We start from the raw sequence: 26,128 nt of genomic DNA on the forward strand, positions 1-26,128 counted from the left end.
TATAACTTTATGAATAAATCAAATAGACGACTGCTAAATATTTTTGTTGGAAAATTTTGCTACATTATTAGAACATTATTGTATTCAAACAGATATTTTGTACAAGGTTGTTCGTTTAAAGATAGTTCATAGTTATCAAAGATTATAACAATCATTTGAAATTTTTCAATGATAATCAACACAAAATTCTATGTATTAGTTTCTCAAATATTGTGTATCAAATTTTCATTTTCATTCATTCATTAGTCATATCATTAACTTTTCTCTGATTTCTGATGGTATTAAAAAAGTTATTATTATAATATAATATAATTCAATAAAAAATACTAAGACACTGAGAAATCTACGCACGCAAACAAAAATGTTGACAGTCTTAGTGAAACTTTTATTGTTTCAAAATGAACTTCAATCTATTAAATTGTTTCGAAAACCATGGTACGTCAAGAAACACATTCAATGTCACTGACAGTTCAGTGTTAATGATCCGTGCTTTCAAACCGCAGGTCTCAGGTTCAAGTCCGGTCTAGGAAAATTTACTTTTCTAACTTTTTTCATGTGTAGATTACTAAATTTAAAATATTTAGTAGTGTTCAACATGATATAATTATAAAAACAATATAATATAGGTAATCGAAGAAAGCCGTGGATAAAAATTGGAAAAATTAGATGCGGTTTCTTGATAACAACACAATTTGTTTAACATTCAACACTCTTACAAAATAATATTCACGTTATTTGTATCGACAAGATAAGCCATGTGAACTTCCACTCATTTATAATTTGACTTTAATTGACCTATATGATAACAAACGAAATCCTAATAACTTGATAGTATCAAATATTATTTGGATAACATTATGAACCATGTACATAAGACTCAACTAATCATCAAAATTTGCACAGAAAAATTTAGTAATAACTTATGAACATCTTTTTCAAATCGGTTAATATTAGTAGAGGGTATCTGAACATTCCTCAAAATGATTCCGGAGTTGTGGGCAAAATATAACACCTTAACTTTAAGGCCTGCAATGAATCATATAAAGAAATACAACCATCTACTTAAATGGAAAAATAACGAGTCTATTTTGGAAGTGGCTAGTGGAGATGGAATGATCGCGAAACACGTCCTAGTACCCATTCTCCCGAAGGATTATAAAGAGTTTTACATTACAGACAAAGAACCCGAATTCGTGAAATACATTAAACGAAATGTAAATATACCAAAATCAAAAGTTTTTAAGCAAGATATTGTTGAAGATGAAGTTCCAAAAGAATTGGAAAATAGGTTCGATCACGTTTTCGGATTTTTCTTCTTGAATATGTTAAGGGAATCAAAGAATGTTAGGTGAGTTACTTCTTTTTAATTTCAGTCAATTTTTGAGAAGAATAAGTAAGAATTTTTTAAACTTCTAAAATAAAAATTGTCTTAAATTGATTAATATGAATCACAAATTAAACCACGGAAAACCTGCTTTCAGTTAACGACTTATTGATAAAACAAAATAATGTAGGTCATGATCCACTCCTTTATAGATTACAGCACGAGTTGAATACTATATTTACCTTCAAGTATAACAATAAATACGTACAGAGAAAGAACATATATTATAGAATTTTTTTATAAGATTGCTTTACATGTTTTAGTTGTAAATTAAGTATGTTGGACTAAACATTTTAAAATAGTAGCAATGTATTTCCGCGTTGCTCCAAAGATTAATATCGACAGAACGAAACTAAGTATTTTTTTACTGTGTTATAAATTTTTTTGACAAATTTTATTTTTGTAATTGTAGCTGAATCTTCGGGCAAATCTGCTGCCCGACCCATAACTCCCAATCATTAAAGCACCCTGAAATAAAAACTGTAATCGACTAGATGCTTAAACCTATTGAATTATTGTGATACCTACTACTTTTGTCGACAGAAATTTCACATCATGAACTACAGTTTATAAAATTAGTTGTACTGATGTAAAAATTTTTGTCTTTTTATCTACATGTTTCTCTGATTGACGTCTATTCTATTTTTGTACCATTATTTGCCATATCACTTGCAATCAAAATTCAACTTTTTCAGCACAAAACTCTCAATAATTATTACTTCTTGACTTCCATACTTCTTTCATATGATTTTGTTGAAAAATTATCTTGATTTGAGGTCTCTATAAATTGAAATTTCGTTTATATATATATATATATATATATATATATATAATATTGACTAATTTCAGACTTGATCAAAATATAATTTGGCACTGACAATTTGAGTATTTATATTAATCAATAGATCCTCTATATTATAAATACCAAAATAAAAATAGAATCAAAATAGAAATCAACAAGAAAAGTTATTTGGTACCTAGTTGTTTATATCAAAAATATGTAGCAGCCCTCTATACAAATTATTCTTGGACTATCAGCTTTGATATTTATTAAAGGGAGCTATAAATTTTACTTAAATAGGTCTTTTCTATCATTGATAACTTTCTAGTTTTTATGTATGTGAACCATTTCTAAAAATTCTCTTTTCCGTTTATTTGATTTGGTTTCAAGAATTTTTGAATCTTATAAATGAATGTATGTTTTTTGATACCTCGTTGTTCGTTAATGCAGTTTTCGACGACTTTTTAGTCTATTTTCTAAATACTGCGATGTCTGCCCTATGTAGGCAGTGTCACAATCATTACAAGGTACTTCATATATAATATAATAAAGTATTCAAAACATCAATATTATTTACTTTCGAAATATCAATTGATACAGACCTAAAATCAAGAAAATTTATCAAAAAATAATTATTATTATACATTATCTCAATAACTCCACTAAGTAACAATAATGGAGTGTTTCCTTTTGTCCAATCGTCTTGTACAAATGTGCAGAGCCAACTTAATACTCGGTTCGTGAATAATACCAAAAATTTCATGTTTCAACCTATCATTTTCAATTAAACAACATACAATTTTAGTAGTTTTGATCAATAGAATAAGGATCTTATAATAATAATCCAAATATTAAGATTTACTATAAATTCAAAGTAATCAGTGTGTTCCAAACAAATATTAGCACAGATAAACTGTTTAGACTTTCACCCTAACCAGTAAGTGAAATAACAAACCATCAGAATATAAAATCTGATAAGAACACAAAGAGATAAGCGTTAATATCAAATAATTTATCAGTAATTACTTTCTATTTATAGTACAGTGTTGCCAACACAAAATCAGGAAATAGTTGAAGACTATATCTGATAGAAACGTCTTGTTACTCAATTGTGTGAAAATTGGAATGATACTAAAAAATTTATGATAGTTTTCGTATTGGGTAACCGATAAAAAGTTTAGCATCCGTAGCGTTGACCTCTACTAACTTTTTAATGTGTAAAAAAATTGAAGATACCAGACGAACGCAAAAGAAAAAATAGGAAAAGCATGAAGAAGTACTTAGTGAAATCGTCAAAAAAGTTAAAAATAACATATAAAAGAGTATCAATAAATGAATGGCAAGATAAAATATAATGGGAATAAACAGAAGTTTAAAACATATGATGAAAGACATCAGAAAATAATGATATAACGAGGGTAGCTAGAGACTAGCTAGCAAACTAGCTAGTTTGCTAGTGGTTAGATATTTGAGCCCCTGTTTAGGTCCAGTCAAATTAACACTTATGATGAAAATTATAAAACACGATTACCAAATCGTATTTATGAATTTTTTCTTTAGAAAAGCATTGGCGAACACTCACAAAATGTTAAAACCAGGTGGACAATCGTTTTTCAATTTTCTGGAATATACCCCTATAGATGATATATTGATAAAAATGGTAATTCATCCAAAATGGGGAAGATACACACACATGATGAGTGCTCATTGCTGCCATGAAAATCCGTTAGAAGCTTATACTAAAGATTTTATAGCGGCTGGTTTCGAAGACGCAGCTTATAATACTGAAAAAGAAACATGGGAACTCGAAGAAGGATCTGAATGGGAACGTAAGTAAAACATTTATGTGTACATTTTGTTTCCACATTCATTTTTCTTCACAACACGCCAAATCCATTTTAAGAAGATTTTTCTGGTTGTTCCTCATCTCAGCCAGAATAGGTTACGAGATCTGCACATTGTATCAATTTTTTCCTGGATAATCTAAAGCTGTGGTCGGAAACCTTTGATTTGAAAAGGTTCTAGTCCTTGTATTTGTCGTGGAAGCTTTTCTATTTGTGAATCATGTCTAATTACTTTCAAGATGCCAAAGCTCAAAATATTAAATTTCCATTCATCACAAAAAAATTATTGAAGGGAATGCTAGTAAAATCCAAAATCCAAATTTTTGTTTCAAGTGTATCTCAAGAATATGAAAACTTATATATAGACAACCACACGAAAAAGATAATTTCGCTTATCAAAAATTGTAATAAACTATAATAAGTATGTCTGACATTATAATGATTACACGTGTGCTATCGAGTGTCGGGTTTTTGGGTAATTCCAAAAATCATCTGGTAACCAAATTAATGATTATTTTAATTTCGTATTTGAGTGTATGAACACTCAAACTAATAGAAACAGTTATATTCAACAACTCATCGATAAATTTTACGAAAAATTACAAATAAAATCTTTGGTTCAAGTGCCTACAAGTCTAAACTCGCGAGGGCTTATTCTTTTGTTCCACCATGTTCCATTACTATGAAAAATTGATAGAGACGTCATTGTTTGTTTTAAACATAATCTCAATTGAGGTTTACATGTTTTTCCTATCGATTTCTTAAGCGTTCCAAGGAAAAAATAAGTTATTCTTTGCAAACTACTGATAACACCAAGAAAATGTCTAACCAGACAAGTGTTCTTTAAATTTAAAAAGTCGCTAATCCCAAGGGGCCAAATCTAGAATGTTGCTGATGATCTCACTCACATATTTCTGAAATATTTTACCAATTACATGACTTATTATAGTGAAATGTACTAACAAAACAAATAGCACAAGCAGGAGTGATGCGTAATGTCGTACAGAACGACAATGATCATGTTTAGGCTATAATCGTGGACTATTTATCACAAGTTATTGTTTGAGTAGTTAATAACAAACTGCAAACATTTGTCTTCTCATTGAATCAATTCAGTCTTCAGCTTCTGCTTGTAAATATATTTCTACCTATCCCCAATAATGTTACTGTAACGGATGCCCCCTTTGTAGGTCTTTGTAGAAAGTTAAACAGCAAAGTGTGCAATGAAAGGAATATAACAGACTCTGACGATCTGACTGAATATCTGAGCAATTGAAATATTGTGAGGTACCCATTGAAATGATCACGGATGCAATGTCTATATCAGAAATTATAAATTACGATAACAAGTCAATAGCAATTGGCAAATGCAGAAATTGTCTCATAAGGCTTGTTTGTATTCTACACTGATCACAAGAAAATTGACAAAGTATGGGAATGTACGCAGTATCTGAATTCATTAGAAACAAACAACAAAATTATTGTGCTATGGGTACTCGACCTCAGAGAAGTTCATAGTAATGTACAAGTTGATACCCTGGTACAAAAAGGTGGTGAACTCGTTGTAAAGGATCATAAACTTTCATAAGTTTTCCAAGACATGATCATGAAAAAGAGAAAAAGCGCGGAGTTACCGTATGCACGCTGGACACTATTTCTAAAACCAAAAGAGATAAGCTGCATAGCCCCCAAAGAGGTTGCTGGTACCTGACTGGTACATAATTAAAATTAGAATTAAAACTCATAGTTACCTAGTAAGACTGGTGTTACAATTAGCGTTAGTCAATTTTATTATTATGGATTCTTATTTAATTAAACACATTTCGAAATAACTACAGTTGCAAAAATTACAATAAGTCGCAAAATTTAATGAGAAGGAAGCGTAAGAAGTCGTCAAAAATTTAGAAGACCAGAATTAAGCGATGATGCTAATCTAGATATTTTGCCGTCTTTAGATAACCCCCATGTATTACAACAGAAATTGCCTAACAACAAAATGTTAGTCAGTCGTAAGTAAGTTTTTAATAAGCCTCACCTACAGTCCCCCAAAAATTAATGTGGGAAGATTGATTGGTTAGGTATTCCCTTCGCGAAAATTCAACAGCTCAATGATATTTGAAATATCCTCGCACGGCAGTTCCTCTGAACCCAATTTCTTGGACTTGGACCCTAGTATTTGGTTCTAGTATAATGGTGCACCACTACATTATGGCAGTTTGCATGAGGATTGATTGAAAAACGTGGATCAATGGAGTGGCCACCTAGGTCATCTGATCTTACACCTCCTGATATTCATTTGTTAGGAAGTTTGAAAAGTCGGGTCTATGTTAACTGATCAGAAAATTTAAAAGACTTAATGGAATTAGACATGAAATGACTCGTATAACCCCGCAGATGATCAAGAACTGTGTAAACCAGATTTATATTTATATATGTAAATTTTATACATCAAAGCAACAAAGTTCATCAAATAATGTGAAAGAACTTTGACACATTTGACGCTTTATTTTGTTGACTCAAGTCAAAAGGCGCACAATATAATAAACTCTTTGACGTGTTTTCACATTTTTTTCAAAAAATAAACATTGTATGTTTTATGAAGTTCGCGCATTCTTTTATCATAACCCTATATATAGTAGTTAGATATCGCACATTTCATAGTTTTATTTCCATTTTATTAATGTATTGAAGCTATTATATGAAGTTTTTATTTGTGATTTTTCTGCAGATTTATTTACTTCAACTAATCCAATAGTGTCAAAAATTCCTGAAAGTCAGAGAGAAGATTATATCCGAGATTATGTAGAATATTGCAGAATGGTTGGTCCCCCGAAAGTAAAAACAGCTGAGGGAAAAGTGATTAGGAAACTTGTCAAAAATGTGTTGATAGTAGTCGCTAATAAGAGATAACAATAACATACATTACGAACTTTGTACAAAGTAAAGATTAATATAGCAATATAAGAGAATGTGCGAGTGTTGATCCCTTTGTTCCGATCCTGAACCACTTACAATAAAAAATAAGCAGAAATAGCATTTTTATTTTTTAATATAGTTTTTTTATCCGAAGAGAATCGTTGGTCACACATTACAAACAGGTGGTAAAGACTGAAGGCCAAATCTGGAGAATATGGCAGATACTTAACTAATTCGAATCATCCTTGACCTAATGTGACTGTTGCAATGGCAACTCTATGGCTGGGTGCGTTATCTTGATGCCACACTCTTCCCGGCGTTTTCTTTATTGCCCCACGTAATTTTGAAGCTCAACGGTAACAACCTAACCAGAAGTACCTGACCTAGAAATTGCGGTAGTTGCTTGAAAAATACCACTGTATTAGAAAGTACACAATCTATACAGCATATGTTTCAAGTTTGAGACTGCCACGTTGTTTAGTATTTGTTTGGAAGCAATCAATCGTGAAAGTTTTCAGTGAATTTGTAAATATGGGAAAAATTGGTCATCGTTATGTTATTACTTTTGTTTGAAAGGCCTTAGCCCAACCAATATAAAAGTTGGATTAGATTCTACACAAGGTGACACTGCTCCTTCGTTATCAATAGTAAAATATTGGGTAACAGAGTTTAAACGAAGCCGTACGACCTTTCGAAGACCAGCATCGCAGTGGTTAACCAAATAAGGTGACGACTCCAGAAATTTTGAAGAAAATTCACAAAATGGTACTGGATGATCTTTGACTGAAAGTGCGCGAGCTAGAAGGCTTAGTAGGCATTTCAAAAAGTGAGCATGAGAAAGCTGAGCGCGTGTGATCACAATGGAACTGCGTCGTGAAAATGTTTCCATTCGAAGTTTAACAACCATGGATGAAACGAGAGTTCATAACTTCATACCTAAAATATCAATCAAAACCATGGACTGAAAAGAGAGACCCTGCTCCAAAGAAAACAGAATGTGTGGTACATAATATATTAACTGAAAATTTGGACATGAGAATGCTGTACGCGTCTGCTCACAATGGAACAAAAACAGTTGTTGTCATCAAGTGTTTCACAGAAATAAAGACGAATTTGTGCGCCGCTTCATAACCATGAATGAAACGTGGGTTTAGTACTTCACACACGAAACAGAAGAACAATGGACTGAAAAGGAGAACCTGCTTCAAAGAAGACAAAAACCGTTCCATCTGCAGGCTAAGTCATAACGTCGGTGTTTTGGGATGCGCGTGGAATAATTTCCATTGACTACATTAAACAAGGAAAAACTATCAAAGGCGAGTATTATGCGAAATTATTGCAACGTTTGAGTTGAGAAATCAAGCAAAAACGACCGCATTTGGCTAAGAATAAAGTGGTGTTTCATCAAGATAATGCAGCTCAGACATCCTTTATTGCCAAAATTAATGGATTAGATTAAATTGAATTAATTGCTACCATTCGCCAGATTCAGGCCCCTCGGATTATTTTCTGTTATCAGACATGAAAAAATGGGGGTCAAAGATTTTCTAACGATGAAGAGGTGATTTCGGCAGTTAATGACCATTTTAAAGAGCTTCACAATTCTTATTATAAAAAGGGTATCAAACTTATTGAACACCGTTGGGAGAAGTGTGTGGAGCTTATAGGATATTACGTTGAAAAATAAATATAGTTTTTTAAAAAATTTTGTGTTTTCTTTGTTGGACCCGGTACCATCCTCATATAATACCAAATCAATAGAAGTGATATACACATACAGATTCATACATTTCTGTGGTTCACTCTCCACAACTTTTTATCACATGTACTAAATCATTGGCGTGTTCTACCTGTTTCTTTCTGAATTATTAATGGTCCTTAATAAAGATCCTTCATAACAGATATGAATGATTTCAACCAACAAATATTCTAATTTGTTGTATTCAAAGGTTTCAAACACACCAATATCTGACTTGTCGATGCTAAATTTGCAAAGATGTTGAATGAAATTTTTCAATGTATCACAATAATTAATAATTTATTTCTCGATTAATAAGCACATTTGAAGTATTTACGATATAAGATATTAATCTCAATCATATATTATTTAACTGTCACGTATAACCTTGAAGATATTTACTCTTTTACAAGTAATTGTGGTAATTATTGATCATTATTGTTACATATATCTAACATCAATTATCTAGATAACTGGATTCCAAATATTTCATAGTATTTAATTGTGAATTTACACATAAAGGCGATTTAGTAGTCGCGTTATTGAAGGTATCTGAACCAACCTTAAGATGATTCCTGAGATATGGATGAAATATAACACTGAATCTTTGAGACTTGCATTAAGACACGTGAACAAATATAAACATCTACTTAAATGGAAGGAAAATGAATCTATTTTAGAAATCGGTTGTGGAGATGGAACTAACGCCAAACAGGTTATACTACCTATTCTGCCTAAGGATTATAAAGAATTTCACATTTCAGAAAAAGAACCCGATTTCGTGAAATACATTCAACGGAATGTTACTATACCAAAATTTAAAGTTTTTAAGCAAGACATCGTTGATGATGAAGTTCCAAAGGAGTTGGAAAATAGGTTTGATCATATTTTCGGATTTTTCGTCATGCATATGTTAATGGAACCAAGGTATGTTACCTCTATTTTATTAGATCGTTAATTATTTCCAGTTTTCAATTTATAAAATTGCAGTCCATTCTTTCCGGATATAACCCTAAGTTATATTTTATTACCGATTTGTTTTATAACTTTCATATAAAAGCTGTGTTAGAAATATTATGATTTTTTAAGGGTAATTTGGAGTATGTATTAGCTTATTGTACTTTTCGGTGATCGATGTTTTGTAAACCTTTATTCTACCTAATTTCCCAGCTTTCACAGCTCAAAAAACGATAAAGTTATTTAAACTGCTTTCTGTTTACGTGAACAATAAGAAGTTTCATATCGCTTATACAACTAATCTTATAAACATTAAAGCATTCGATGGGAATAGATGAATTAACGTAGATATTGAAGTTTATTTATATATCATTCTAGCTTTATTATAACTGTAACGTGATAAGACATACGGCTGGCTTGGAATTACTGGAACCGTTGGTGATATCCATAATGAGCACACTGTTTACACCACCACTCACAATTATACTGTCTGTCGAGTGTAAACCAAGTTATCGTCTTCAAAGTCTGAAAGTAAACTTCCTAAATTACCGTATAGTCTCTGAAGACGATAACTTGGTTATAGAAACACGCGTTAGTCAGTGTAATTGGTGTAGTGGTGGTGTAAACAGTATGTTCAGAACGACATACGGCAATAAAAAGAGCAGTATGTGATGTCATTGTAATATTGGCACTGATATTCATTATAGAACGACCGTTTCTCAAAAAGAAGTTACTCGTATTTTCAATTGAGTTTCCTTAGGTACTGAACCGTTTGCTGAGAAAATTACTAAGAATAACATAATAAGGAGCGCACTTTAAGTCGTTAACGTTATCTAAGGGTTATTTAGAGATAGCAAACAGAGCTTATATAATATTTTTTTTTACTTATTAAGACAAATTTAACATTGATACTGATGAAAGTCATTAACTACATGAAAATGTTTGAGTGAAATGAATTTTTTTTTGACAGAATTATATGCATAGTTGAAATTGCTTATATTCAAAGGAAGGTTGTCTATACTAATAAATAATTTTGTGACGAAAAACGCACGCTATCTGATGAGCTGTTAGTTTTTTAGTTAATTTTAAAAGATGATGCGTCAATCAGTTTGTTTTTATCTGTGTTGAAAACCATGTACACCGTTGTTAATTATGTATGGACGTTTCATAATTCATCTCACTACTCCTGAACCCACTCTATACATCAAAAATACTTCATGATATTAATATGTTCATCTATTCTCCAACAATTTAATTTAAAATATTGCAACTAGTTTCACTCTATCACATGGTACGATATTTTATTCATTGGCGAATTTCCGAATATTTCCGAGCAGTCGATTTTCAGGTACTCCCACGTTTCATACTAATATCGACAATTCCGAGCCGTCTAAATGACCCACAATCCCGATACGTGATTCGTAACAACTAATCAAACAATTCCACTGCCACAGATACTTTTCTTATACCCTGGGTTACCACTAGACCGTCCCTCTCCTCTAAACCCAAGAGGAAACTTTCCTACCCCCGCCTCGGCTGCTAGCGACAACATACGAAGATCCTACGACAATTATCTTACTTTCCTCCATAATTCCCCCATCGCCATTAGGTGAATCCCGTTCTCAAACCTTGCCTCGTCGGGATGCAGGTTTTCTGCAGTTTTTTTGTATCCTGATGATTCCATTCACCAGCCAAATTACCGAAGACTAGGAAATAATCTATGAACTTCCCAAAAAGCAGTCTAGTTCGTCGAGGTACTTTTTGCCCCCGAGAACTTTCAGTTCCAAAAAACCACCACAATCCCAGTTTTGTAGATTAAAAGCTCTATTATATTAGGTCTTATCCTATTCGATTTTACTTTTTATTGAGAGATATTTACTGGGAACACATGCCTCTTATTATTAGTTTTTGTTCCAGAAAAGCGTTGGAGAATATTCACAAAATGTTGAAACCGGGTGGACAAACATTTTTAAATTTTTTCGAGTACACTCCAGTAGACGATGTAATGAAAAAAATGGAACGTCATCCAAAATGGGGAAAATACCCACACGCAATGAATGCTTATATGAACCATGAAAATCCGTTAGAAGCTTACACGAAAGATTTTATAGCAGCTGGATTCGAAAATGCAACTTATAATACCGAAATTGAAACGTGTGAATTTGAAGATCCTTATTGGAGAGGTGAATACTATAAATTTATACAAATTTCTAGATAGCTGTGATATTTTAACTCCTGGACATACAATATCCGTTCAACTTAAAATGTAGCCTGACTCTTTTTTTTATTTAAGCACTGAGTTGAGTCATTTTCTGTTCTAAGAATTCGTCTCCCGTTCCAAATTACTACGCCACTAATCAGCATTCTTTGCGAACAAATGATTTTTTTCTTTTTATTCAGTATATAACTTAAACACCATTTCGTTGAAGTTACTAAGAATAATGTGATATAAACAATATTTTTAACACATTATTTTAACGTATAAAACATTTATACGAGAGTTACCTTTCAAGTTTTTAGAATCGAACAATAGGTAGTGTTAATGAGTTGTGACACCACTGTATTTGTAAACATTGACTTGTGTTCTTCGGAAGCCAGAGTCAATTTAGAAATTGACTGAGGAAGTTGAGCGTTTGCAAAAATGTATAGACTTTGAGGGAGAATATTTCGAAAAAAAAGGACACTTTGTATGGAATTTGTTCGTTTCTGTTTCACTTTTAGTAAAAACTTAAATTTCGTAATGAATAAGCAAAATAGCATGTAGCCTATGAATAAATGATAGTTGGGTTGGAATTTTTGGAACCGTACTTTTACACTCCAAAGTAAACAGGTAACCTCCAATCTCTGCAGACGATAAGTTGGTTATAGAATCACGCATCAATGTAATTGTAAGTGTTCAAGATGAATAACATTTGTTGGATTATTGACTGTTGAACAGATTTCTGCGTTGGAGAGCTGTAGATATGATTTTGGTGTAGGAGTATAGTATGACAAATTGCATATTCGCTCCAAAATATATCAATATTGAGAATATATTCATAATACAGACACACAAATATACGATCATTTGAAAAATTGTTCGAACTGGTTTTCATAATATTCGTAAATATTGTAGTAGTGAAACAAAAAACAACAAAAACTGTTGTCGCTGAAGAAAAGGAATATGCTGCAGTTCTAGCAATTACAAAAAATACATTCTACTTATATACAATAAATCCGTACCATATTCATCAATACACTACGATGATTATCCTCATAGGTTGCCTTTTTGAGAATAGACATAAGAACAAAATTCGTATTGACAGATTTTTTGATTTTGTGCTTGTTGACAATAAAGCTAATCATTGTAACAAACAAACTGTAATATCTTTGTTGAAAATCATCATAGACAAGTATCAATGTACGTGTACTTCTCAAGACCTTCAGTTTTTTGGAAACGCCCCGGTAGAACTGATTTTTTATTAGTTATCACTCCAGTTTTTTTAACAAATTAAGTCAAGTACGCTGGAGACATTTACAGACCCCTAGACCCAGAGTTCCGCAGTGAAAAATGAAAATAATCTGTAATATGCATTTCACATGAAAAGTGATGTTATCAATGGTAAGCTGAGGGTATAAGGTTTTTGATAGCGTGATTATAAATAAAGAAAGTAATTGGAATACAGCTAGGAGTTCAAAAAACTTAGCCATCTCCAAAAATATGTTTTTGTTGAGCAATTAAAAAATTTTATGGTTTTTTCCAAACTTCACAAGTATTTTTTGAAAGCACATGCTTTATATTTCTTTGCAATGTACAGATTAACTCAAAAAATTAACAGGACACAAGTTAAATGTAATTATTGTGGACCCCTTATTCGGTCCTTATTTAACCTTATTCGGTCCTTATTTAAAACTAAGAAAAAATCAGTTCTACTGTGCTGTTTAAAAAAAAATTGCTGAAAAATAAACTTGAGGTCTTGAGAAACATAACTTTGCTAAAAGAACAACAGATTCTTTTTGTAGTAAATTTAATAAACTTTCATTCTATAAGAACAATTTCTTTATAAATTTTATAGTACAAAGTACAAACAAAATCAAAATGGATTTTGTTATTTTCAACTCAAAATTTTTTACCGTCAACCACTACATTTACACACACAATTTGTTTCTCAAACTGCATCTTATCAATAAATGTTGTGCCGATTGTCAGCGTTTTACAACATTTTTTTCATTTCTGTATCTTTTGCCTTTGCTTCCTGTACTATAAAACTAAAACTGGAAGTACTATTTAAGGGTAAGAAAAATAAACCTGTAAGTTCCATAAATGTTGTATTACTATTAATTATTATTATCATATTAACAAAAATTTATCGTTTATGTAATGTCGAGTAATGGCTTATTGAATAATATAGTATTATATACCTTATATTATGGAAGGTGGAGGTAAGGAGAACCATCTCTGTGCTACAGAAAGTGTCTAATTCTTTACGTTAGGGAGGCGCTACTATAGCATGAGTGTAAATTTTAAATAAGCGCTAGAAATTTAAGAATAAGTACAGATAAAGATATAAGGAAAGTCTGTAAATTGATAAAAAGAAAAGATATATTTTTCTTTATATAAATTTTAAATATACGAATTTGTAAATGTTTAATTATAAAAGATATTTAAAATTAAATGTTTTACATATAATGTAGGTTTAAAGAAAGATAATGATTTCGACGTACTACTTGAGTTACTTTTCATTGAGTCACTGAGCAAATTTTTCCCATTATGATTCTATTGTCTATTAAAGTTTTGTGATAATTGAGACTTTATAATTACTTGCAAAAATTCTTACAAATTCACAGTAATTAGTTAAAATTCAGAGTTATCTCACAGTAGCTTTTCTACGTTATATTCACATAATTATTTTGGACTACGTGAATAGTTTAGATTTTGTATACCAATATTTAATTAACCACTCTAGTCATGTAAAATATTAACACTGCATACTTCACTCTATCTAAAATAATCAAGTTTATATGATATTTCGTCCGACAGGAGCGCCATTCTGGTCAAATTTTGAATTATAATTTACGTCTACAAGCGGACAGTTTTTAAGCTAAGCCCCCATATGAGATGGCTCTCTACCCTTCATGCCTTATATAATTTGTGCATATTGTGAGAACTATGACAATGATCATCCTAATAAGTTAGCTTTTTGCAGAAATCTCACATAGTTTCCAGATACTGATCATGTCTATAAATTAGAAGAGTTATCGACGGTTGTCGCACTAAAAATCACCCTATATATATATATATATATATATATATATATATATATATATATATATATATATATATATATATATATTATTGATTTTTTTGTAGATTTGTTTCTATCAGTTAATCCAACAGTATCTAAAATTCCTGAAAATGAGAAAGAAGATTACTTCAAAGATTTTTTAGAAGCTTGCGGCATAACTGCTTCTCCACCAGTCAAAAAACCTGATGGGAAATTGGTCAGAGAATTTCCAACCAAGTTGTTTGTAGTAGTTGCTGATAGGACTTGAATGAAGAATAATTTTTATTACAAAATAATACTACAAAAAAAAGCGTTTTCGTAGTGGGAAAATTAAGCACCAAAATGTACTAACTCTAATATATTTCCGACTGTAGGATGTTTTTATATAATTTCAAAGCATAAAAATTGCAATAAATATTGATTTCTCAAAATTATAAGTGTTTTATTTTGAAAAAACCTTCCTTCTTAACCGATACGGTAGTGATATAGTGAGTCCTATCTTTAAAAAAAATTTTTGGTTTAGTTTTGATAGTTTTTAGATACCTTTGCTGAATTATCATCGAATATAATTGAAGACTTCAATAATTATTTGTGGAAATTACTTCTATCTTCAAATTTTTAGCTACTTCAGGCTTATATCTACATTATCTCGTTAAATATTTATTCCAAGCAAATTTTGATTCTTTACTAACAAGCGGTTTCATTTGAGTATGAAATTACCATCTAAACATTTTTTTTAATTTCTGGGAAAAATAAAACCACGTTTTTTTTCGCCTCTTATTAAATTTAGTTTCTGTAATTTAGGAGTTTTCTGCACTACCCCATCGATATGGTACACCTATTAACTTATTTTTTTTTAATTATAGATACTCCTAATTACAAAAAATAGCGGTAAGGATTTTTTTTACAAAAATATTCTATCCAAAAAACAATTATCGCAAAGAACATCCTGACAAAACAAAAATTTATTAAATATGTAGACAATAATTTTTAGTACTAAAAACTAGTCATTAACACGTAAATTTCAAATATGAGATTATATATAAATGCAACGTATCAATGGAACGACTACTCAATTAGTTGATGAAAGAACTGACGTTGCATTAGTGCTTTCTTCGTTCTGTAGGTTTTAAATCAGCCCCTTTACGAGTTTCTCTAATGCTTCTAACACTTGTTGGTGATCTGGAAACTTCTTTCGGGAGGTTAGCGATCTGTGGCGCTGTTTTGAATCTGTTACGTTAAGACTACAATCCATGATTCCTAATTCTTATGAAGTTTTCCGTTTGCCTAAGATTATTTTGGCACGTAACAGGTAGTAAAACTGTATGAAATAATGCTAAAAGGAAACTGTAACTGTAGCACTGGCGATTACCATGACATTAATTTCGATATTTACAAATAAATGGGTAACTGAAAAATTAATACCTAATTTACTAACCGTAGTTATTATTAATAGATGATTTCCAACATATGTAATAAAAAAACCGTTGTTAAGATCCCAAAACAATCTATTTGACAAAGAAATTTAAAAACCAGAACTACGAGGTCTGGCTATTAAATAACGAGACTGGTTACGAAAAAGGGTTTTATTATAAAAATTATTCCACATTCGAATGCTCCCCTTCAATACACTCCCCTCCCCTCGCCACAAACCTTTCCATACGTTTTTTCCATTGTTCAAAGCAGTACTTCTTTGGTGAGGGCCTTTAGGAGCTCTGCCGGTTTTTTGTTATACCGCTTATATACCGTTATACATGGACTCAAATTGGGTTCATTTCAAAACAGATTTTATCTTCGGAAACAAAAAAAAGTCACACGGTGCCAAATCTGATGAGTACAGCGGGTATTCGAGTCTGACCCTATGGAACCCATTCAGTCATCATAATACCGTTAATGTTGAAAAAAACGATTGCCTTGAATTTTGATTTGCACTTTCGGCCCTCACTAAAGTGCCTTACACCACTCAAAAACACGTGCACGAGATAGAGAATTGTCCCCATAAGCCTCTTGCAACAATTTATAGCACTCAGTCGGAGTTTTTATCAATTTAACTAGAAATTTGTGATACGTTACTCCGGTTTTTCTTCACACATGGTTTTCGGCACGAGAAAAAAACAAGTTCATTTCAAACCGCTATTGCACAAATACTATAATAGTGACGGAAACGTGTTTTGTGACATGCATAGACAAGATATCTAGATACCCAACACACTGTTCGTTTATAACCTCACTCGTCTAGGGCGCCCTCTAGGCGCGCGGTCTCGTTATTTAATAGCCAGGCCTCACATACGACCTCATAAAAATGCATAAACCTAGGTACAAGACTTGAAATTGATTATTTTTTCACTTCTCAGGGCCAGAGCATATTAAGATTATCCCCTTATCATTCCTACTGTTTACAAAATGCTTAAAAGAGAATGGAAATTGATTTTCACATAAAAGGAGCATAATATTCGGATCAGTTTTTAGTTTTACGATTCTTTCATTTTTTGTTCCATGCCCTATTGATAGGTTTTCGTCGATTTCATATCACAAAGAAAAAGTTTACCTTACCGTTATAACAAGAAAAAACATAAAATTATTGTAAAAATTTAGAGTAGTGCCGAAATATGCCTGATTACCTCAGCAAAAGTTCCTAATGTTTTTCACTCACATTATTTTCCGAATCAAGTAAGAAGATCGGGAAAAATTTTAAGAATCCGATCATATGAACAACATAGTTGTTCAAGCCTTACCCTTTAGGAATATATGCAAAGAAAGTAAAGCACGCAAGCAATGGATTTAAGAAAAGGAAATCGGCTGCATCAAATAATATAACAGCTGAACTAATAAAGTGTTGAACAAAAAAGCTATATGAACACCGTGCAGTAATATATAACCAATAACTAATATAACAAATGAAATGTCCTATTAGCTTTTTTTACCACTTCACCAAAGAGCAAAATTACGTTTTATGCGCGTTTCGATAACTAAGTGATCGACTTCAGAGAGGGAAATTGTGAGTGTTAGTGTAGTGGTAATAGTGAATAGTGTGTTCAGTATGAATATACCAAGTTTCGGGAAATTTTGAAGGCAAAAGAGTAGTAGCTTATTTTCTGCTTCTATAATTTCTCCAGGAATTTCATTTTTCATGTAGAATGAATTTTTTTTTATTTTTATGTGGAAATACACAAAAAAAGTTGGATATAAACTGTGAGTTATCACTGGTCGACATGATTTTCGTAACACAGGCGGGACCTTTATTTTTAAAATGGAAACACCCGTCCAATAATAGAAAAAATATTTGTTAAGCACTAACACGTACCACTTTTCAACAGCTTAGTTATCCTTGTTTACATTACCAGATAGGTGATTTTATAAAGGGGCGGCTAATATCGATGAATTTTATGGCCGAAAAAATACCTGAACTGTATTATTCAGAATAATAAACAAAAAATAATATTAAGAATTAGCATTCTGTTGAGTTTCATAGTAAGTGGTTCTCTGTTTATAGTGCAAAAAGTGATTATAAAGACGAAAATGTGAGTCAAACTCGCCGCAGTTGCAAAGCTTCCCCTGACAAATGTTACTATATTTGTGGAGAACTTATGGTGAAATCGCAAGCCAGGCCATTTTCCTAAAATGTGAAAACCCTATTTCAAATATTTTGGTACTTTAATTGGAGAGTGACAATGGAGAGTGGAGAAAGACAAGCAGTGGGCCCCCACGCGTGCTGTGTTAGTTGTAGCGTGTCTTTTGTGCAGTGGATGAATGGGAAGAAAAGGAAATTAGAGCATGGAAGGATTTTTGGGCAACAATATGGATCCAAACTACCAACAATTAGTCGATGCACTTCTAGACGCCTACAAATCCCTTGGTGCTCGAATGTCATTGAAAATTCATTTCCTCCATTCCTATATGACATTTTTTTTGGAAAATTTGGGAGCTTTCAGTGATCAGCAGGGTGAAAGGTTCCACCAAGATATTAGAGCAATCGAAATTCGCTATCAAAAACAATGGGATTCGGCCATGATGGGTGATTACTGTTGGTTTTTAAAAAGAGAAAGTGCAACCCCTCATAAAAGGAAAAAGTAGAGCTAATTGATATTTAAAGTTATTTTTTTTAAGTTATTGTTTTTAATAGATGTGAGGCATGTTTAGTAGATGTGAACTATAAATATTGACAATACGAGTATATACTATACGATTTAAAAACCGTGAAATTATTTTTTTTTAATATATATATTAAATATTTGAATATGGTTCTATAAATGTAACATAAAACCTTACGTGTTACAATTATTTGTTTCCATTCATTCTTGTGTTCCTACAAAAAGATTTTTTTTGTCGACCAGTGTAGCAAACAGCTGTAGAAAAATTAACACCTTAAGAACTTTAAAGGGCTTTCGACAGTTTATGACGTTCAATTACCGGTTTTTGTCAGCAGAATGTTATTCTAAAGCATAAAGATTCTGGAAATTTAATTTTTTGAACAAGCTTCGAAAAATAGTTTTTCATTAGTTGTTAACCTTTCAAAACATTAATACGTACACTTTTTTCCATACAAGATAAGCGAGATTATTTTTGCTATCATTTATAATTAGAACACACCATATTACCGCTACTTGACCTTTAAAATAAAGTACTTTTAAGAAATTTTTTGCCAATTTGATTTTTAATACAATCAATTGCCTATGAATTCTATTAGTTATCAGGTTTTCATGTAGACAAACTAGTAGTAATAAATACGCGTTATTGAAAGTATCTGAACGAATATTAAGATGATTACAGAATTATGGACAAAAAATAATACAATGACTTTGAAGACTTCAATGAGTCACATAATGAAATACAAGCATCTTCTGAAATGGAAAAACAGCGAGTCTATTTTGGAAGTAGGTTGTGGAGATGGAACTAACGCTAAACAGGTTATACTTCCTATTTTGCCGAAGGATTATAAAGAATTTCACATTTCCGACAAAGAGCCCAATTTCGTAAAATACATTGAACGAAATGTTACTATACCAAAACTGAAAGTTTTTAAACAAGATGTCGTTGAGGATGAAGTTCCGAAGGAGCTGGAAAATAGGTTCGATCACATTTTCGGATTTTTCTTTTTACATATGTTAATGGATCCAAGGTATGTCTGCTCTATTATTCTGCATTAATAATTTTTAGTGAAGTAAACAATTTCTGAATCCCCCTTTGTATTTGTTAATTAATTAATAAGAAATTAATTAACTTTCTCTGACAGTGTTCCACTAGTATCGCACTTTCGTGGCGGTACAGGCCAAGCCGTACAAGTATCAAGAGACTAAAGAGATTTCTTGACGGTTCTTCTTGTACTCGAGGTATGATCGTATTGATATGAGGTCTCTTGATAGATCTCTTCATAGACGATTAAATAATTAATAATAATATATTTAGGTGACAGTTCGTTTTAAAGTTATCTTTTAGTAAGTTCTATTTGCCTTAAAAAAGTACCTACTATAATGCTAGATAAATATATTTGAAATTCTGCGAATGAAATTTGTTATCTGCAGAAGTGATACACTCAAATTAATTCATAAAATTATTCCTGTTACTCGTTAGTACCATAGTGAATACAAAATCAGTATCCACTGAGTATATACACGTATCAACAACTAGTTCTAATGTATTGAACTTATTTTCAGAAATTAGACAAATCAGTTGAAGTAAGAATTCGATGCAATTTAAAATAAACCTAAGTCGCCATCTCTCTTTTCCTTTCATTATGTACCAGAGGCAACAATAGTAATTTTTTATGTGTAATTCAGATGTCGGCATTGCTTCTCTTTTTCAGAAGTAAGCACATTTCTCTGAGATTCTAGATGTTCATAATTCAAGATTTCTTGCAGCTTCAACTCATCTTGACGTTCCATTATTATTCAATGTCAAACTCCATCACCTCCACTTACTCGCAATTATTACAATTTCCTCCATAATTTAATGGATGTCACCACAATCACCTCCATATCCTTGAACGAAGGATGAATTTAGCTTTCGCCAGTCAGAAACCAACTGTCTTTGAAATTTTTTGACCTCATCTTTTCGATAAAACGAATATCTTCAATAATGTAAAATTTTTATTTCCAAGACATTTTTAAAGTCATCATTGAAGAAAATCAGCATACTTCAAAGCGTCAGTCTATCAATGCTTTCAATGGTAAGTCATCGGTATCAAGGTAGTGATGCTCGAGACTTAAACTTCAAATGGCCGCTCTTTGAAAAAAAAACCAGCGCGACCCATGCCCTCTGATTCGATGACTGGTAGTTTTCTCTTGATTATGGAATTTGTGGACTATACCGAATACAACAGAATAAATTTTTGTCTGAGTAATTTTGAATCCAGCCCAAGTACCACCCTAAATAACTATATACTTTTGATATGAATAAATAATGTATAAAATTGTTGAAAGTCATAAATAATATATTGATAAAGTAAAAAAAATCACTAATATTTCTTATTAATTTTAATCAAAACGGTAACATAGTACTAACTTTACTGTTAAACTAAATATATGTTTTTATATAAGGTAAAATTTTGTTAAAGGTGATACGCCTCTCAATTTTCTAAGGTTCGCTTGCCTTGGATATAGATTTAGAATGATTTTCTTGCTGAATGCATTTTGATTGCCATTTCTTTCAGAAAAATGAGTTTTTCCGATCGTTGAATAGTCGAGAGTCGCCTGCTAATATCTTCTTTTACCTAGGAATGTCTCGTCAATGTCACGTCTTTGTAACCAGGTCTGTCATCAAAGTTACCAGCTTGTGTATAATTATGTACATTGTTGAATATTGTTCTGAAATTACAATAGATGTCCTTGAAACTATATATTTATTTTATTGCCTTATTTTAAAAGATTATACACTAAACTTCACAAAGTTATGGGTTCCAAATGAAACTGACAGGCGCGAGGCGTTCCAAGTCTGGTATGCATTATGCACTAACTTTGCCGGTTTTTAATTTTTGGTGAAGGTGTTTTCATAGTTGCTAATTCTTTGTTGGCATACCGAGCAATGCTGTTCTTTGTAGATTCCGGAGATAATTTACTAAAAATCCAACAGCACGCAATAAGGATGTACAAGACGCGAAACAATACTGAACAGAAAACTATGTTGCTACCTCTGGGTGGATATGAATGATTGTTCAAATTTTGTTTTTTGACTTTCATAATAAGTCGTCCAAGATCTTTAGTGATACAATTTTCTGTATTATTCGTAATTAATTTTTCATTAACATTTCAAAACGTATCCTTGAGAAGTACCTAATAATCTCTCTTCAAAATTAATTTTACGTATATAAAGAAAATTGAGACATTATATTATTTTTCACAGAAAAGCATTGGTGAATATTCACAAAATGTTAAAACCTGGTGGACAAACGTTTTTTAATTTTTTCGAATACACCCCAATAAACAAAGTAATGCAAAATATGGCAATTCATCCAAAATGGGGAAAATACGAACACAAAGAAAATGCTTATTGCTGCCATGAAAATCCGTTAGAAGCTTACACTCAAGACTTTATAACGGCTGGATTCAAAGACGCAATTTATAATACCGAAAAAGAAACATGGGAATTTGATGAAGGACCTGAATGGGAAAGTAAGTTATACATTATTTTAAACAAAATTCTCACCCTATCTCAACCTATATACAATCTGAAATCCTTATTTCCATATTCTTCTACCAGATCCACATCTCGCAACAACTTTTACTTTCAACATAGCACATACCACAGATTATTTATGATTCTATCTATCGTAACATGGTTAGTCCTTCTAATCATTTTAATGCATCTGTAAGATCACATTTGAAACTTCAAATCCCTTCAAGATATTTTCTACTAGAGACGAGAATCCAGCTTGATCTAGCAGAATAGAAAAAAGTCACACCTGGGAATTTTCATTATGAGTTCGATGTTTTATGTCAAAACATGATTTTCTATACATGTTCATAGATCTAGTTTGTTCAATGCTCTTCACTATCGTTATTGATTTAATCTTTGTTCAGTAATAGTACTAATTATTTGATCTTCGGTTCCCATTCCAACTTATTTAAACCGAAGCAGAATTTCGCTCACAACTTTGAATTTGGTTCTTATGGTTGTCCACTTGATCTAAAACTCAATTTTATTTTCAACAATTGCTGTGTCGTTTGAGAAGCTTTAATTGTATAACGTTATTTCCTACACACTTATTTACCAGTACCCGCGAGTACATGTTGAAGACACCTTCCTCGTTGTTATTTTGATAAAAAACTCATCCACTTTTTGTTTGTTGTGATTACATTGTATTATATTGCGAGAAAGAGTAAACTATGGATCATAATATTTTAACATCTAAACACTGTTATTTTCAATCATTCTACGTGTTCAAATATGTCAAATGTTTTTTGGTCACTAAATCAGACCTTCACAAAAGAGAATTTTGATTTCGGAGTAGTTTAGCATCGGATAAGTTGTTTCTTAATACCGTCTATTTGAATAGGTTTTCTTCCAGCGAAAGTTTTGGTTGCTACTGTAACACTTTCATTCTTTAGTTGCTTCAAAAGTATACAAATGGTTACAATCCTGCATGTCCACAAGATAATACCAACAGAAACGTAAATCCTTATAAGAAAATTGAGATTTGCTTAAATCTTTATCTTTAATGGTAAATATTTTTTACCTCCCTTATTTTTGTTGATTAAAATGACTAACAAATTCATAACGAGCTGAAATATATTTGTATTTTTATAAACTCGAGGAACAAAACTGAAGATTTTATTTTGGAATCGATAATGTTAAACATGTTATTTGAGACTGATTTATGATTCACCTCTTAGGTGCATAAAATTCTATTTTAATTCGTTTCCAAAGAAAATATTAAAAGACATTCTACAGTTTTTTGTTGATATAGTTATCATTTCCCACATAGTTTAAATTCGCCACAATCACTTTCCTGTAAAAATAGTTTAGCGGGTGCGCTTGATAATTTTTTAATGGTGTTTCCACTTCAACAAGGAACTAAAATTGTTTTTACTAATGGGCAATGCGTAAGATCGCAAGAACAACGTCAAATATTTGTATTGAAAGATATTGGAAAGGTTTTTAACACAAATCATAATTATGTACTAGAATTCGTTACAAAGTTTGGTAAAACTAGATCCATCGTTAACACAAAAGAAATTAATGGCGAGTTTTGAACAAAACAGCAAAAATTAAAGTTTTAGGCACCTTTACATTTCTCCAGAGTGTAGCACGTCAAGTAGGAATGTCTCACTAAGCAGTAACAAATCCCTACGGTCAAAGAAATTTCACCTCTTCCATAAAATACAAATTTTTCAATAGCAGTTGCATTTTGATTAACTGCTGTTGGAATTGAAAACCAGAATATGCTGCACAATATTTGATTTACTAATGACTGGACGTTTTTTCTTAATGGGCATGTTAGGAAGCAAAATGTTCGCTGCTGAAAGAAAGGTCAAAGGTTAGTGCTGCCAAAAAATTTTCAAAATACGTTCTGATTTGAACGCCCATTTTTATAAAAAACAATGCTAGCGCGATGCTCTATTCTCACTGTGACTGAATTTTCAACCAAAATATGACAAAACCTTGATGTTAAAGATTAATTCACAATCATCATCATTCACTATGGTTGGACAACCCTTTAATTAAGTTTCCTAATTGACAACCTTGTATGTTGTATTTATTGAAGGTTTTTTTGTAGATTTGCTGGTGTCAGTTAACTCAGTATTGTCAGAACTTCCTGAAAGTGACAAAGAAGAATACATCAGAGATTATGTAGAATATTGCAGAGCAGTTGGTCCCACGAAAGTCAAAACAGCCGATGGAAAATGGATTAGGAAAGTTGATAGAAATATGTTTGTGGTAGTTGCTAATAAAACTTGAATGAGGAAAAACTATAACATATATTATAAAATATTAATATATACTGATAATATGGAAAAAAATGAAAATAATAATCTGAAGATTCATTTCAATGTCTGTTCTATATTATTTATAAAAAACTCCACATCTTCCTTGTCCCTTATTAGTTTCTCCTTATTTATACTATGGAAAACTTGTTGTTTTAAATCGACAAATAGTGTATGCCATGTTCCTAGCACTTCCAAAGTTTGTATCGTGGGGTATATTGCATCTACGGTGAATCTGTAACTCTGTCTTTCCACAGCAACTATAACTTTCTAATAATTTTATAATATGTTGTTCAAGATCGGAAAACCGATACAGAGGCAGCGAACCATAAAAATAAATCATAACTTCAATCCAGAAAATAAAGGGGTTAAGGAGCAGTACAAAGTGGGGATAGGATTATGTAAGTAATGATATACAGAAAAAAACAAGATTGATATTAGAAACGTTTAAGTAACAAAAAATGATTCTCTAGTCGCAATTAGCGTGGTAAATATTCAATGAAATGTTTTATAGAGGTATGCCACATAATTTTTAAATTAAGTTATCTGTTATATTTATTTCACTTACTAAAGAACTTTGAAAGCGGCATAGATTGCACTGCATAAATGAAGATTTATTTAAATGAGAATTTCCAGTTTGCTAGAAGAGGGAAGAAGTGTGCGTGTTGTGGCCAATTTACTAATTGTTATCATTCAAACTGGGACAAATCATAGAAAATATGGTTAACCAAGACTAAAAGAAATGGAATCGACTAGTGTACCGTTCCAGTAGATCATAGTTTAAGATCTTGTCCAATGTCGATGGCTGGAAGAGAGCATTATTCACACTTGAAACTCGAGTGAGCATAGAATCTCCAGACAGTTCGTGTACCGACACATAGATGACGCTACTAATATTAAATCCATATGACTTTCAGTTAAACCTAATTTTTTAGAGACACGTGTATAAATTCGACACCTGTCGTACTATTAGTTTGTGAGTTAAAGCATTTTGAGTGAAAAAACTTTTGTTAGTTAGTTTGAAAAAAATTGATCGTGTCTTAATAAAACATTGCGTTTTGATAAAAAATACTATTGAAGCTAAGGATTAGCTTTATAAAAATTATTCGGACTTTACTCCAGGAAAAAAACCGTTAACGAGTTTAAACAAGGCGATGCACGAAGTGTCACCTACGAAAACAACAAAAAAATTCACAAAATAATTTTAGATAACCGTAAAGTAGAGCTGATTGAGATAGCTGAGAGCCTAAAGATATAAGAAGAGTGAGCGTCGATTAAAAACAAGAACGAATTTGCTGATTCTAAGCAGATTTTGGGACTGTTT

At 31.6% G+C, this 26,128-nt stretch overlaps 4 protein-coding genes across 6 annotated transcripts in view; 3 read left to right on the forward strand and 1 right to left on the reverse strand.

Annotated features, from left to right (window-relative positions):
• The window catches only part of LOC130891112 (out at first protein), a 230,257-nt gene that overhangs the window by 196,245 nt on the left and 7,884 nt on the right, over positions 1-26,128 (reverse strand). The gene's annotated exons all lie outside the window — the stretch shown is intronic.
• Positions 857-6,978, forward strand: LOC130891113 (uncharacterized). The gene is made up of 3 exons (XM_057795675.1): positions 857-1,348; positions 3,726-3,994; positions 6,738-6,978. The coding sequence occupies exons 1-3, from the start codon at positions 981-983 to the stop codon at positions 6,917-6,919; spliced, it is 819 nt and encodes a 272-aa protein (XP_057651658.1). The 5' UTR covers positions 857-980; the 3' UTR covers positions 6,920-6,978.
• LOC130891114 (juvenile hormone acid O-methyltransferase-like) lies at positions 9,020-15,315 on the forward strand. Of its 2 annotated transcripts, none has more exons than XM_057795677.1 (3): positions 9,020-9,590; positions 11,538-11,803; positions 14,971-15,315. In XM_057795677.1, the coding sequence occupies exons 1-3, from the start codon at positions 9,232-9,234 to the stop codon at positions 15,150-15,152; spliced, it is 807 nt and encodes a 268-aa protein (XP_057651660.1). In that variant the 5' UTR covers positions 9,020-9,231; the 3' UTR covers positions 15,153-15,315. The 2 variants fall into 2 exon arrangements, with proteins under 2 accessions (XP_057651660.1, XP_057651661.1); XM_057795678.1 differs by having other exon boundaries at positions 9,057-9,590; positions 15,049-15,315.
• On the forward strand, positions 19,550-24,870 carry LOC130891115 (juvenile hormone acid O-methyltransferase-like). Of its 2 annotated transcripts, XM_057795680.1 has the most exons (3): positions 19,550-20,003; positions 22,223-22,491; positions 24,597-24,870. In XM_057795680.1, exons 1-3 carry the CDS (start codon positions 19,645-19,647, stop codon positions 24,776-24,778), a joined length of 810 nt encoding a protein of 269 aa, XP_057651663.1. In that variant the 5' UTR covers positions 19,550-19,644; the 3' UTR covers positions 24,779-24,870. The 2 variants fall into 2 exon arrangements, with proteins under 2 accessions (XP_057651663.1, XP_057651662.1); XM_057795679.1 differs by having other exon boundaries at positions 19,554-20,003; positions 22,223-24,870.

The sequence above is a fragment of the Diorhabda carinulata genome, chromosome 3 (assembly GCF_026250575.1).
Source record: "Diorhabda carinulata isolate Delta chromosome 3, icDioCari1.1, whole genome shotgun sequence".
Taxonomy (NCBI): Eukaryota; Metazoa; Arthropoda; class Insecta; order Coleoptera; family Chrysomelidae; genus Diorhabda; species Diorhabda carinulata.